This window comes from Candidozyma haemuli, assembly GCF_002926055.2.
Source record: "Candidozyma haemuli strain B11899 chromosome Unknown D_2014730914, whole genome shotgun sequence".
Classification (NCBI taxonomy): domain Eukaryota; kingdom Fungi; phylum Ascomycota; class Pichiomycetes; order Serinales; family Metschnikowiaceae; genus Candidozyma; species Candidozyma haemuli.
This window is the reverse complement of record NW_020289911.1, coordinates 1229849-1243046: the sequence shown is the minus strand read 5'-3', so window position 1 is coordinate 1243046 and position 13198 is coordinate 1229849. Positions and strand designations below refer to the sequence as shown.

The 13198-nt window shown below is 46.3% G+C and overlaps 5 protein-coding genes and 2 non-coding genes across 7 annotated transcripts; 4 read left to right on the top strand and 3 right to left on the bottom strand. All coding sequences in view use genetic code 12, as the record gives it.

Annotated features, from left to right (window-relative positions):
* The first annotated feature begins 415 nt into the window (after positions 1-415).
* Positions 416-488, top strand: CXQ85_002982. Its single transcript has one exon. It is a non-coding gene; the product is annotated as a tRNA-Ala (tRNA).
* Positions 489-571: 83 nt separating this feature from the next.
* On the bottom strand, positions 572-2005 carry PHO4 (phosphate-sensing transcription factor; the record flags this gene model as incomplete). Its single annotated transcript, XM_025486639.1, has 1 exon — positions 572-2005. The coding sequence occupies one exon, from the start codon at positions 2003-2005 to the stop codon at positions 572-574; it is 1434 nt and encodes a 477-aa protein (XP_025344189.1).
* A 3053-nt stretch (positions 2006-5058) lies between these two features.
* Positions 5059-5940, top strand: CXQ85_002980 (uncharacterized protein; the record flags this gene model as incomplete). The annotated part of the gene is made up of 1 exon (XM_025486638.1): positions 5059-5940. The coding sequence occupies one exon, from the start codon at positions 5059-5061 to the stop codon at positions 5938-5940; it is 882 nt and encodes a 293-aa protein (XP_025344188.1).
* Positions 5941-7328: 1388 nt separating this feature from the next.
* Positions 7329-9605, top strand: FOL1 (trifunctional dihydropteroate synthetase/dihydrohydroxymethylpterin pyrophosphokinase/dihydroneopterin aldolase; the record flags this gene model as incomplete). The annotated part of the gene is made up of 1 exon (XM_025486637.1): positions 7329-9605. One exon carries the CDS (start codon positions 7329-7331, stop codon positions 9603-9605), a length of 2277 nt encoding a protein of 758 aa, XP_025344187.1.
* An 819-nt stretch (positions 9606-10424) lies between these two features.
* GIS2 (mRNA-binding translational activator) lies at positions 10425-10937 on the top strand (the record flags this gene model as incomplete). Its single annotated transcript, XM_025486636.1, has 1 exon — positions 10425-10937. The coding sequence occupies one exon, from the start codon at positions 10425-10427 to the stop codon at positions 10935-10937; it is 513 nt and encodes a 170-aa protein (XP_025344186.1).
* Positions 10938-11036: 99 nt separating this feature from the next.
* Positions 11037-11894, bottom strand: CXQ85_002977 (uncharacterized protein; the record flags this gene model as incomplete). Its single annotated transcript, XM_025486635.1, has 1 exon — positions 11037-11894. One exon carries the CDS (start codon positions 11892-11894, stop codon positions 11037-11039), a length of 858 nt encoding a protein of 285 aa, XP_025344185.1.
* Positions 11895-12023: 129 nt separating this feature from the next.
* Positions 12024-12096, bottom strand: CXQ85_002976. The gene has a single exon. It is a non-coding gene; the product is annotated as a tRNA-Phe (tRNA).
* Positions 12097-13198: the final 1102 nt, after the last annotated feature.

Below are 13198 nucleotides of genomic sequence, written 5' to 3'. Positions count from 1 at the left end.
GTTTGTCATGGATAGGAACATAAGATCCAAAGTTGAAATGATGAATGGCCCCAAACTCGTTTCTCTTGAGCCATTCCTCGCGGTGTAAACTTTTCCAGAATTTGTCCCATCTCTTGATAGGTCGGGCCTCTGGGCAAATTTCTCTGAATCTTCCTGGCATAATTGGTGGTTTCTCTTCTTGTTTCTTTCGGCTTCTGGAGGTGAAGATCCCAGTATTGAGCTGCTGAGATTCATGTGGTCTTGGGTGGCCCGGAATCCCCAAGATCAGCAAATTTGCAGATTTTAACCAGTTTTTCTCAAACCTCAGCCCCAAAATACCCTATATTTAAAGTTTCAGTACAAATTTCCAACATTTAAAAGCCAATAACTGACTTAGCTTTACCGGTTCTTCCGCCAAATAATATCCATATTCTATGGGCGTGTGGCGCAGTTGGTAGCGCGCCTGCCTTGCAAGCAGAAGGTCACTGGTTCGAATCCTGTCTCGTCCATATTTTTTGCATTCTTACCCTTCTTCTTCATTAATCTTCTTTCTACACCTTTATAAGCAAAATCATTATTTTTTATACAGATACTAACGGGCCCGTTTGCTCTTCAGGTCGTCCTTAGTTGGTAGCTCGTCCTGCGGCACCTTGGCTTTCACCTCTTCGAGCTCCGCCAAAAGCTCGGTTATATACTTTGAGGCCAACTCTATTGTGGTTGCTTTTGACGGAATAGAAACCTGCTCGTGGTAGTCCTGTGGAATCAAGTTGGCGAGATCGTGCACCGCCTGGTTCATACGGTTTCGGCGGCCTTGCTCGGCGATTTTATGCGAGGCCTTCTTTCCAGGACCTTTTTCTCTTTTGCGGCCGCTTTCCTCGCCAGTCTGAGGATCTATGGCTGGCGAAGGCTCCAGCAGTGAAGTTTCGTTCTTTACCAGCACACGGTGGCCGCTTATAGAGGAGCGGTTGGAAGATATCGAGTCTTCGCGATGGCCGTTTCTAGGCTCTAACGACGGCGACAGGTTGTTGGTGTTGCTTTGCAGCTCGGCAAGACGGTTCATGGTGAAGCCCATAAGCGTGGCAGGGCCTACTCCACTTTGAGAGGGGGTCTTTCCAGAGTAACCTGGAGTGTTGGCGCCGCTCAGGGAACCATCTAAAGCTGCTCTTTTACCGTGGGGAGGTAACATTGGCGTTGCTTCGGTCGATTTGGCTGAATGTGACGAAGAAGGCCCATCCATACTGGCATCATACGAACTGTCCGGAAGCTGTTCAAACACAGCTGGCGCCTGAGGCGTTTTGCGTAAAGAAGGCGACCGTTTCGTCTTCTGATGTGGATGTGCACTGAGATTAGGCGTGGAATGGGGCGTTCTTCTTTTTGTAGAGCTGCTTCCGCTGTAGTCATCAGCGCCAAAAGTCGCCAGCAGCGGTCTACGTCTGTCTGACGACCTTTCGTGTCTTTGTTGAGCATTAAGCGCTGGCGACGTGAGTGGTTCGAATGTCGCTTGCATTGGAGCGCTCTGGTTTTTGTTGCTGTTGACTTGCAGCTCCATCGGCGTTACTGCTGGCGATACAAGCGGCGTGAAAACGGCATCAGGTCTGACGCCTGAAGAATTTTGGGAAAACGATTGACGGGAACTCAGAAAGTTACTTTGTTGTCTTTGCCTATGGTAGAAATGTTCCTCATTATAAGACTTTTCATTCTGGCCAGGCAACAACGGCAGCTGGAAATTTAATGCTTGGTTCTGGTACTGATTCTGGCCGTTTGGAAGAAGTGCTGGAGTGTTATCTGGGTACGCCAGTGGAGGGAAAGCTCTAGATGAGCTTCCCAAGTCGTCAGGCATGATAAAGTCAATCAGATCTAAATCAAACGGCGCCACGCCACCTTTATCGTAAAGATGAGCGTCATTATCGTTTTCGTTGATGATAAACTGTTCGTTTTCATACGTAGGGAGCTTTTTCATAGCCACCTGGCCTGGTGTGGCCGCGTTCGACGGCGTGCTATGGTTCGATGAAAGCCACTCGTCCATGGCAATGTGTGGGGGATGCTTAGGGGTTGAAGTTGATGTTTCTGGTGTTTTGACGCGTGGAAAGTGCCAAAAGTGACTTGATGGCTCTGTAGAAGTCCAGATGGAACGTAAATGGGGAAAGTAAACGTAAAGAACAAGCCCTGGGGATGCTCTGGATCACTGAGTAGCTCAAAGACGTTATATCCACAAGAAACCAGCAATGGAGCCTTTCAGGTATGTCTCTGGATATATTCCTGGAAGTGAAATCTGGGGAACCTGAAACCTTCCTAATCAACAAAAACCGTCTATACCAACAAAGGCCCAGTCTTGATCAAAAAAATCCAGCCTTTTCCAACAAAAGCCAGCGAAATCCACAAACTTCTTCCTCGTCAGATCTATCTGTCTCTTCCTAAGCTTTAAGCTTCGTTCACAGCTCTTCTCAAAAGCTGCTCGTCGTCTGTGATTGGCCGTGCTACACTGACAGCCCAAACGTCGTCTGATAAAGGAAAGTCTTTCTTCGTCTGCTTTCTTTAAACGGTGTTGTTCCTTCTGTCTTCTGACAAGAATGTATTAAAAAAAATCTCACGTGAGCCAAAACAGGACCAACCGAGGCAGATAAGGGAAAACGAAGGACAGGGTAGGGAGGAAGTTTTGGACAACCAAGAAGATTCAACAAATGAAAAATAAGCAGATTTATGGATTAACGCGTCCTGGGTTTTTTCATATACGATTTTTCACGTTTGGTTTGGGCTGGCGGGTGTTTTTGGGAGGCCCACGTGGGGGATAAACCGATAAGGCAGGAACCGAAAAAAAAAAAAAAAAGAGGTTCAAAAAGAGGCAGTGGCTGCAAACAAAGACGAAACTGGAAATATGGGATATTGGGAAATTTGGGGAAACGAAGGAAATGGACGGTTTTTATAGGCCAAGGGGATTGGCAGTAAAGGGTTGGAGATTTGGAGTTGGAGGATTTGGCAGTTTTCTGGTTTTCTGGTTTTTAGTGCTTCTCTATTTATCTACTTCACTTATTTAACTAATTCTACTTGTCTACTTTTCTTCATTTCCTGATTTTTCATTTTTCATTTCTTATTTCTCCATTCTTTACTTCTTCCTTCTATATGCACTGGAAATGACGTGCCTCCAAACCATCCAAGCCTGGGAAGAGTCAAACGACGTTTAATTACTGCTTCTCTAAATACTCCAATTCAAGTTATGGCACTTAACTTCCGACTCCAAGACCCAAACTCAAGACAAATGAGATTCCTTGGGGCTTCGATTTTACCTGTCACACAGAAATAAGAAAAAAAAAAAATTGACTAAAAAGCTGGGGGTTCCCTTGGCGGTTGGTCTCGTTGGGCGGTAAAACATCCACAAAACTGGATATTACTCGGAAAGAGCATCAATTTCACAGGCGCCGCTGCTTGACAGTCTACAACAAACGGGCGGCTAAATCTACCGCTGGGACCGCTACCATCGCTGGCTTTGCTCGTAGGGCTAGATGCAAAAAGACCGATGTACGTTAGGCTTAGGTGAGGTGGGCTATATTGGTCGGGAATTAGCTGGCTTTCTCCGGTGCGCTAGGAGGGAGAGTTGGGACAACTTGGACAGTATTAGGGTTGACTGGAGATGGCAGGAACGTAAATAGGGTTGACGTCTGTTGATGTATGTTTGCAGCCGTAGCTGTGAGGCTCAGGGTGATATGCGTCTGGCGAGAGATGGTGGCAGGGCAATTGGAGGGAGAAGAAGGTGTTTGGAAAGAGAAAGAGAAAGAGAGGTTGAGTTGCTAGTAGTTGTATGTTGTTTATGGTCTTGTGGGTGTAGTTAGTGTCTTGTGACTGGTGGTGTTACTGGGAGACGCTCAACGGGTTACTAATGGGTGTCTACAGCAAGGTAGGAGGTGGTCGGAGTAGGGGCTCCGCCTCGACAGGATCTGGAGCCGTTTACGGCGTTTTTATATAGACTTTAGTCGGTTAATTTGAAGAATAACGGTTCGTTAGAGTAGTTGGCCCTGTAAGCGAATATACCCTCGAAACTGGCTCGAGGCCCCCGCCCCCACCCCCAAAAAGAGACCGGTACTGGCCCTCGGTGGGAAATAAGGTCCCGGGGGTAGTACGACCCCGGCGTAGATCAATTTCACCCCCGGATATCGTTGCCTCGCGTCTCGAGCCCGGAAAAACTATGCGTTTACATGGGTTTGCAGCCACCAAAGAGTCAGAGTCAACCTGAAACGGGAAAAACGGTGGCAACGGTGGAGAGGAGGGTAGAGGGAAGTAGTGGGTATAAAAGAAGTGTATTTTGAGAGCAGATTGTATAGTGTAAGAAAAGGGCGTTGAGTTTACGGCTTCTGGAGCTTTAGATAGTCATTTCAGTAGTAGGCAGTCTAGGTGAGTAGAAGGAGGTCTAAGTTAATGTCAAAAACAAAAGCAAATGTTAAAGTCATAGTTAGAGTTCTCTCAAATTTTCACTTGAGCTCCAATTACATCAAAAGATGGCTTTTTCTGGATGTCCAAAGGCCTTTCCTTAAACAAGCGCCAATTGAGCACCAAGTAAGCCAAAGCATATATATCTACCAATCACTTTACCATCCATAAACTACTATCCTTCTAGTATTTGTCTCAGAAAACCCTTTAATATTCCTAGAAACATGGATGTCCCACAACTTACCATTACTACCATACTTAACACCCCCACCATATCTATCACCTTCTCCTACCAGAAGTACCATCCATTGAACACCCACAATTACCACTCAGCCAACACAAACAAATCCTAAACAAATCCTAAACAAATCCCCTCACCATTACCAGATACCTATATGACCTAAATCCCATTAAGATTTCCCTACTGAGACATCTCTTTGTTGTTACTCACCTCCCTCTCTCACTACCTCCAACTGTTCCCCCACAATTCACACACTTTCCATACTTTCCACACATTCTCCAAATACCACCAACCTTCCCATTTCAATTCCACTTTCCATCCACCAAATCAAAAAAATATACTTTTTCCACCCTCCTTCCACCTCCTCATCCCCATCCCCATCCCCATCTCATCTACATCGCGAACGTCAACTACTCATGTCCAAACGACCTGGCGAGAAACTCGTCACATACAAAAGCAAGAAAAGACGGCCGTTGTATATCCATAACTCGTTGACGAGGGAGCTGAAGGAGCCTAAGGAGACCAAGAAACCAGCTGGAGACGACGAAGAGGATGGACTTATAGACATATCGTTGGCCCAGCCACGAGCCACACAGAGCCTGGATAAACCTAACTTTGACGATATCGATAAGCTTATCAGCTCGGAAAGGGCGTCTGCTGCGTCTTCTGGACCGTCCAGTCCAGCCAAAACCACCTATTCGTCCCTTCCCACGAGTATTCTTGAGGGAAACCTCGATGCTGAAAAACCCGTGTTGGATAAGTATAAAGACGTGGATTTCCCGCTACCGAGGTCCCAGAAGAAGCTTCTGAAGCGGGTCGAGAAGCTCTTGCCGGTGATTCCAAGGATCTTGGCTGGAAACGAGGAATTGAGCTTCTACTATACGTTGGCGCTTCAGCAGAGGAAAGACCTGCCTCATAAGTTCATGCTGTCGTCAGAACAGGAGAATATTGAGTGGAAACGGTACATTGGAGGGTTCTACGGGCTCAAGAGGCAGCATTTCGTGTCTCGGTTGATTATGGCCAAGTATGGAGATGAGCTACGGAAACTGACCAATAAGACGATCGTGTACTGGACGCCAGAGTCGTTTAGCACGTACGTTTTGGCGAACGAGCTTCTTTTGAGGATGGTGGCGAAGGATAGGAAGTTGCTGTTTGCCCAGGCGGAGCGGTTCTTGAAGGATCTGATTGATTATGGGTGTTATGTGGCTGATGGAGTGGAGTTTGAGGATGATATCGAGTTGGGCGATGTCTTGGGCGTGAAGGAGAAGGAGCGGGATGTGAAGGGGGAGGAGAAGTGAAGTGGCTGCATTTATAGAGGCCAAAAGGAGGGAACTGAAGAGGTTGGATGAAGGGTTGTTGAATTGTGAAATGTTTGAATTGCTGGTTCAACAGCCATTAAAATAAGCTTCAAGACAACAAATATGATCCTTTGAATATCAGTGTTTACGATAAAGGGGATCGCTGGGTATTCATGGATAGGGGAGCTCAGAGAAGGTAACCTGGTCACTTCTTCCAATTCACTCAACTCCAGGAACCATTTCATGAAGGAGTTGATTTTAGAGGGCGAACTCTTGTTTAGGGTCAAATGGGTTTGTGAACAGAAATGAACCCGAACAACTTTACCTGATCCGAGTAACAGCATATTCAACATGACTCCATCTGGTAAATCGCTCCACAAGATAAGCAAGAGACAGAAGCCTAAAGATCTATCCATTTTGGTAAAGTTCATACAGAAGCCTCTTTCCCTCCTGAGCATCATTTCCTGGTATCTTGTCATGTCTTGTGACCATATCCATAGATCTACACAGACCTTTTTTAACACTCCTACCCAAATGCCTTCAAAACATCATTAATCTCGCCCAAATTAAAAGTCAGCATACATTTCACAGATTCCATTGTCTCTATATTTATTAAAACAGGAAATTAGCTAACCCATATTAAAAAAATCTCCAGTAGACAGGCATACTGAAGAGATGTCCAAGCTCTACCTAAGGTACTACCATTTTATTCACAATCAACGGCAACAGTTCTTTAGGAACATATACTTACCATCATTCCATTACCATTCCATTAGCCTCATCAATATTACCATAGTTAGTACTACCATCTACCATCTACATCTGCCATCATTAGTACCACCACAGTTAGTACCCACAATTTCCAGCACCAACACAATATTCCCACCAAAACCGTCCCCACCAAATACTCCAACGTCATCACTACCCTATCAATCCACCCACCAATTACCAAATAAACCACTTCTTAAACCACATCCACTCCCTCCATCTGCCCATTGACGTCCACCACTTTTTCGCAGCCAAACCAGCCCCACCAGTCTCCCCAGTCCCCACGAATTACACCCACGAGTTCCCCCAATTCCCCCAAACGTCCCCCAATCATCCCCCAAACTTCCTCCACTCTCCCCCAATCCCTCTCCAACTTCCCAACCCTCTCCCTCCACTTATCCCCCTCCATCGCCTTGGATCGCGAAAAACCACTCATATCAACCTCACCTCAACTTTTCACTTCCTACCACCAACTCCCCCACCCCCACCCTCCCACGGTTTCTTACAAACCGTCTTTCAAACTGTCATTATCGTTGCGTTCCACCATCAACGTTCGCCTGCTTCACCCGCTTCGCCCGCTCCGCCCGCCTCTGCCCCTCCGTCGCCTCTTCAAAAGACTCATGTCTGATAAGGTCTACGTTTCTGGGCTCCAGGGCCACGCCATCGTGGGATTGGACCACTGGCAGAAGCCTGTGCCGCATCCGGTGGCGGTGGATGCTGTGTTTAAAACTGACTTTACGCTGGCGCTGCGGCGGGACAACTTGAAGTATCTGTTGAACTATGCGGTGATCTCAGACCGGCTTCTGGCGTTTTTGGCTGATAATCGCCAGAAGAACTTTCACTCTTTGGGCGGCTTGGCTCTGGCGTTGTATGGGCTGTTGGAGCTGGAGAGGGAGAAATGCACGGGCATTGAGTTGGCGGTGCTGGCGCCCAAACTAGATATCAGGGCGCCGGTGCTGTTCTCTACAGATGGAATTGCTGGAAAGTATAAAATCCACGGGCTCAAGGCGCTTACGTTGATTGGCGTATTTACCTTTGAAAGGCTCAATAGGCAGTTTGTGGTGTTGGACATTGAGCTTTCGACTGCCAAGGGCGTTACCCATTTGCATGTGCCTGCTGTTTCTGCTTCTGTGTATGAGTACTTGGAACAGGCGAATTTTAAGACCGTGGAGGCGCTTGTGAAACGGACCCTGCAGTGGATTCTCCAGGAGTTTTTGGCCGTGGAATGTGTCAATGTTCGTGTGACCAAACCGAATGCCATTGTGTATACGGATGGCGTGGGCGTTTCGTGTAAATGCTATAGGGACGAGTTTGCTGGCGAGGAGCCTATAAAATTCAATTTGGCGCCTAAAAACGGTACGTCTTTTGACCTTCCAGTGGAAGAAACAAACCGTGTTCTGCCTGTGCAAACTGCCTATATTGCATTTGGCTCTAACGAAGGAAACCAGCTTCAGAACATCGATACCGCCTTGAAACACCTTGCGCTGCATCCAGCCATTCAGGTTCAGTCGACTTCGTCTTTGTATGTGCTGAAACCAATGTACCATACTGACCAGGCTGATTTTTATAATGGAGTGGTGAGAGTGACTTGTGAGAACATGACTCCTCATGATCTTCTAAAGGTGATTAAGGAAATCGAATACCAGCACCTTCAGCGCCATAAGGAGTTCGATAACGGGCCTAGAACGATCGATTTGGATATCGTTTTCTACGGAAACACCACCATCAACACTCCAGACCTTGTGGTTCCTCATAAACTGATGTTGGAACGGACGTTTGTGCTCCAGCCGCTTTGTGAGCTTGTGCCTCCTGATTTCATTCACCCAGTGACGGCTGAACCTGTTCACGACCATTTACGTAAGCTTTTGGCGACTGTTCCTGATCCATCTGTCCAGAAATCGTCTGAGCTTCTTCTGGTCGTTCCAGGCAACAAAAACCGTCACCTTACATTCAGCCATAATAGCAAGAAGGCTACGCTTATCATGGGCATATTCAATGCCACTCCAGACTCGTTTAGCGACGGTGGAAAGCATTATGAGCTCTCCAAAGACGATATTGTGAAAGCTGCTCTTAAACTTAAGCAAGAAGGAGCTACTATAATCGATGTTGGTGGCGTTTCGACCCGTCCTGGCTCCCTGGAGCCTTCTGTTGACGAAGAACTAGCACGTGTGGTTCCTGTAGTGGAAGCCATTCGGTCTACGCCTGAACTAGACGACATTTTCGTCTCTGTGGACACTTACCGAGCCCCAGTGGCCGATGCTGTGCTTCTCTCTGGCGCAGATATCATCAACGACATTTCCATGGGCACTCTAGACCCAGAATTGTTCTCTGTGGTTGCAAAACACGGCTGTGGATACATCATGAGCCATACCAGAGGCACTCCAGCCACCATGAGCAAGCTCACCGAATACGGACCAAGCGAAGACCTGCTCAACGAGTACCAGATCGATCTGTACCATGGTTTACAAGCCCCAGCGGCAGAACCAGTCGTTAACGGTGTTTGTCGAGAACTAGCATCCCAGCTTCAAATTGCCATGGAACATGGAGTCAGAAAATGGCAAGTCATTATCGATCCAGGCATCGGATTCGCCAAAAACATCTCCCAGAACTTAACGTTGTTAAGTCGTGCAAAGACATTAAAGCAGTATGCCCAGAACGACTTGAAGCTGGGCAACTACACTTCTTTCCATGGCATGGCTCTTCTTGTGGGAACCAGCCGTAAGAAGTTTTTGGGTACTATCACGGGAAGCCAGGAAGCCTCTGACCGTATGATTCCCACGGCATCTACAGTTGTTGCATGTATTCAGCAGAATACCGATATTGTGCGTGTTCACGATGTTGCCGAGGTGAAACAGGCCGTCCAGACCGCCGACGCCATCTATAAGGGTATTTATTAGGCATTTGGGGCGAGGGGTGACGTCAAAGGGTGACATTTAATGGTATTTGACGGAACATCCTTTTGAGCCCAGACAAGCCTTAACAAGAAGCTGATCAGCGTTTAGAGATCAGTGAAATGAACTATCATAATGAAGGATTGACCTCATAGAGATAATATTCGATATTCTTCGAGGAAAGTTGATTTTTCGATTTTTTTCCATTTTGTGTAGGTTAGTCCATCACTTGATGCTGTCAAAAAGCATCATCTACATTTCAACAAAGCAACTACAAACGACAAACAACAAAACAATTACAGGTAGTGGAAAGCTCCGTGCCTTCCTCTTATATTAAACTGTTTTTCTGTCCCTTTGGTTTCTTGCTTTTCCTGTTCTCGAAGACCGATGAGCATCGCTCGATGGATCTCGAGAAGAAACACAAAAGGAGAGATGCATAAAAAAAAAAAAAAAAAAAAAAGAAACGGTATCCATTCTGGATACTTCTTTTGCAGCAAGTGGTGCTTCTTTGTAGTAGAGATGCTGTCGGTAGACCGGTTCGTATTTGGTCTCATTTTGCACCCATTTGGGGTGAGTTTTGGGCAATTCAAAACAGCCTGATATGGCCATTTCAGGGCTTAGAATCCATTGAAACCATCAAAATCCACCCGTTTCTGCCACTTTTCCCACTTTTATCGCCCCAGACCTTCCCCTTCTTAAAGTGTAACGGTCCCGTGATTTTTGTGTAACTTTGGTCACATCGGGTGCGAATTTTCAAAAAAGAAAAATTTTCTATAAGAACCCAACTTTAGTTCAATCAAAAACTTCAAAAAACAAATAGTAAAAATGTTCCCAAGAGCTTGTTACAAATGCGGTGAGACCGGCCACATCGCCGACGACTGTCAGCAGCAGGAAAGATTGTGCTACAACTGTCGCCAGCCAGGTCACGAGTCTGGTGCTTGCCCTGAGCCAAAGACCACCGCCTCCAAGCAGTGTTACTCTTGCGGTGACGTTGGCCACGTTCAGGGTGACTGCCCTAACGCTGCCCAGGGATCCAAGTGTTACACTTGTTCCGAGTTTGGCCACATCTCCAGAGAGTGCCCAAAGGCTGACTCTTCTGCTGCTCCACCAAGAAGAAGTGGCGGCAGATTCTCTGGCAAGGGTACCACCTGTTACAAGTGCGGTGGTCCAAACCACTTTGCCAAGGACTGCCAGGCTGGCTCTGTCAAGTGTTACTCTTGCGGTAAGACTGGCCACATCTCCAAGGACTGCAACATGGCCACCGACAAGTTCGCCAAGGCCTGTTACCAGTGCGGCAAGACCGGCCACATTTCCAAGGACTGTGTTTCTGTCAACTAAGAAGACTGTTGAGATTGTTTGATAGTTTGGAGGAGGGTGAAGCCCGCGGGGAAAGAAAAGACGTGTTGTTTAATGCCTTTAATGACCACGAACTCCTATTTATCGTAATTTGTTTTTTGTAGACTGGGAGAAGTCCACGAGCACCTGGTGCCCGTCGATGGAGCAGTTGTCGTGGAGCTGAGTGTACGCTTCTTCGGCGGCTTCTTTCGTAGTGAACTCGACGAAAGCGTACTTGATTTTCTTGCCGGAAAGAATCTGTGCCTTTCTGACGGTGCCGAACCTCGAGAAGATCACCTCGAGCGAGTTTTCTGTGGTGATGGGGTTCAATCTGGCGACGAAAAGCGTTTCTGGCGACGGTTTCACTTTATAGTGGGAAAGATCGCCCAAAAGCTCCAAAGCCAACGCTTCCACGGACGCTTCATCGTCGTCGCCCGAAGAACCAGCTTTTAGAACCTTCTTGATCGTTTCTGGCGCCAAATCCTTCTCTGACTTGCGCAGACCCAAAGAATCCACGTTCATCAGAAACGGATCAAACACCACGTGGCTATGCAAAATCCTAAGCTTCCCGTCGCCTTTATTAACATCATCAAGCACATCCAACCCCTCAGCAACCCTTCCCACAACCCGTTTCGACGTTTTCGGTGCCAAGTTTACCTGAAACTGGAACCGTCCATCGGAGTTCAACACCTCCACGGATCCCGGCGGCGCCGTCTCCTCAACATCACCACTCCCATTCTTCAACTCCTTCCTCTCCAAAAGCCTCTGAACAGCCACAGGCACGCCCACTTCAGGACCCGTAAGCAGCACGTTCTTGTCGAAACCTTCAAACTCAGATAAGAGCCATTCGTTCAAATGGGCCAACGCCACAAACAAAAACGAATCTTTTTCAAAGCATGGGTTGGAATATTCAAGGTCCACGACCAAATTGCCTTTATTGGTTTCGAAAAAAACACTCATTCAACAAAAAAAACTGGGGGGGATTTTGGCCTCTTTATATACTCGTCAACTGTGGTGGTTATAACCACTCTGGTGCGAAGACACTGTGTGCAGGAGGGGATTGATATATTGAAAAATTGCAAAAAAAAGTGCGATTTCTGTGGATCGAACACAGGACCTCCAGATCTTCAGTCTGACGCTCTCCCAACTGAGCTAAAACCGCAATTGTGAAGGAAAGTGTGTTTAGGTGGTAGTAGTGGGGTGGATTGGATGGAGGCTTAATTTTACAATTCTAATGGTATATCTAGTTGGATAATTTGGTCTTAATTACTGTGTAGAAATTTGAGCAAATTTTGCCGATTTTTGAGCGAGTTATGGCGTTTTTTGTGATTTTTGGACGGAGAGAAGGTTAGAATGGATGGTGTTGGAAGCATAGAAGACGTATATGAGTTGAAAGATGTGTCTTCAACATCTAAATATTACCTTAATTAAACGCTGTTGCTTTGGGGTCTTCAGAGAATGTCAATGTAGGTAGAGCTACATTGTAAATGGAGTTTTATTGAAATGAACCTGGAATGATGGAAAGAGAATACAAAGAGGTCCTTCTTAAACGACCTTTGCTTTTCATTATATTATTTCTACTTTTAATGATGTCTTGAGGTAGTTTTGGTGGTATTTGGGCCTCCAAGGCGAACCCTGGGTGGATATTCTACATAGCTTTCCATCCCAAGTCAAGACATGGATCACTGAAGACATTTAAGGCGCTTTGAGTGGCATCTCTTACCTCTTTAAACAGTCAGGTCATCTCCTAATTTGTTTTCTTCCACATCTTATCCTACGAACCCCCAGGTTTCCTGGTAAATGATACATATATTAAATTAGTGATGCATTTGATGCAAAGTCTAGCTGCATAAGCAGTCTGTAATGGAAATTAAAAATTAACTTTGACGAATAGAAATTAGGTTAAATTTGCAGTCGGAGACGAATGGTGCTCTCTGGCGGTGACGGTGGTTTCAAGAGTGTAGTTGCCTTTCATGGGAATCCATAAGGTTGTTTGCTTTAAGAAGTCAGCACCAACAGAAGCATTAAAGTCGTTATCATTTGCTTTCTAGCTGTGAAGATCCACCTGGGATGATGTTCTTCGTCTGATAGTTCCTGATCGGTTTGGACGGTCTGAGCAAAGACAACCATCTGTTCTGGCATTTGTAATGTTCGGTAGGGTGTTTCCCATGTGACCAGAAATTGCTAAACAATAATAGTTCATTATTCTGACTCAAGGTAAGTTAGGAATATCAAACTCCTTTATAGCTGAGACATCCAACAGG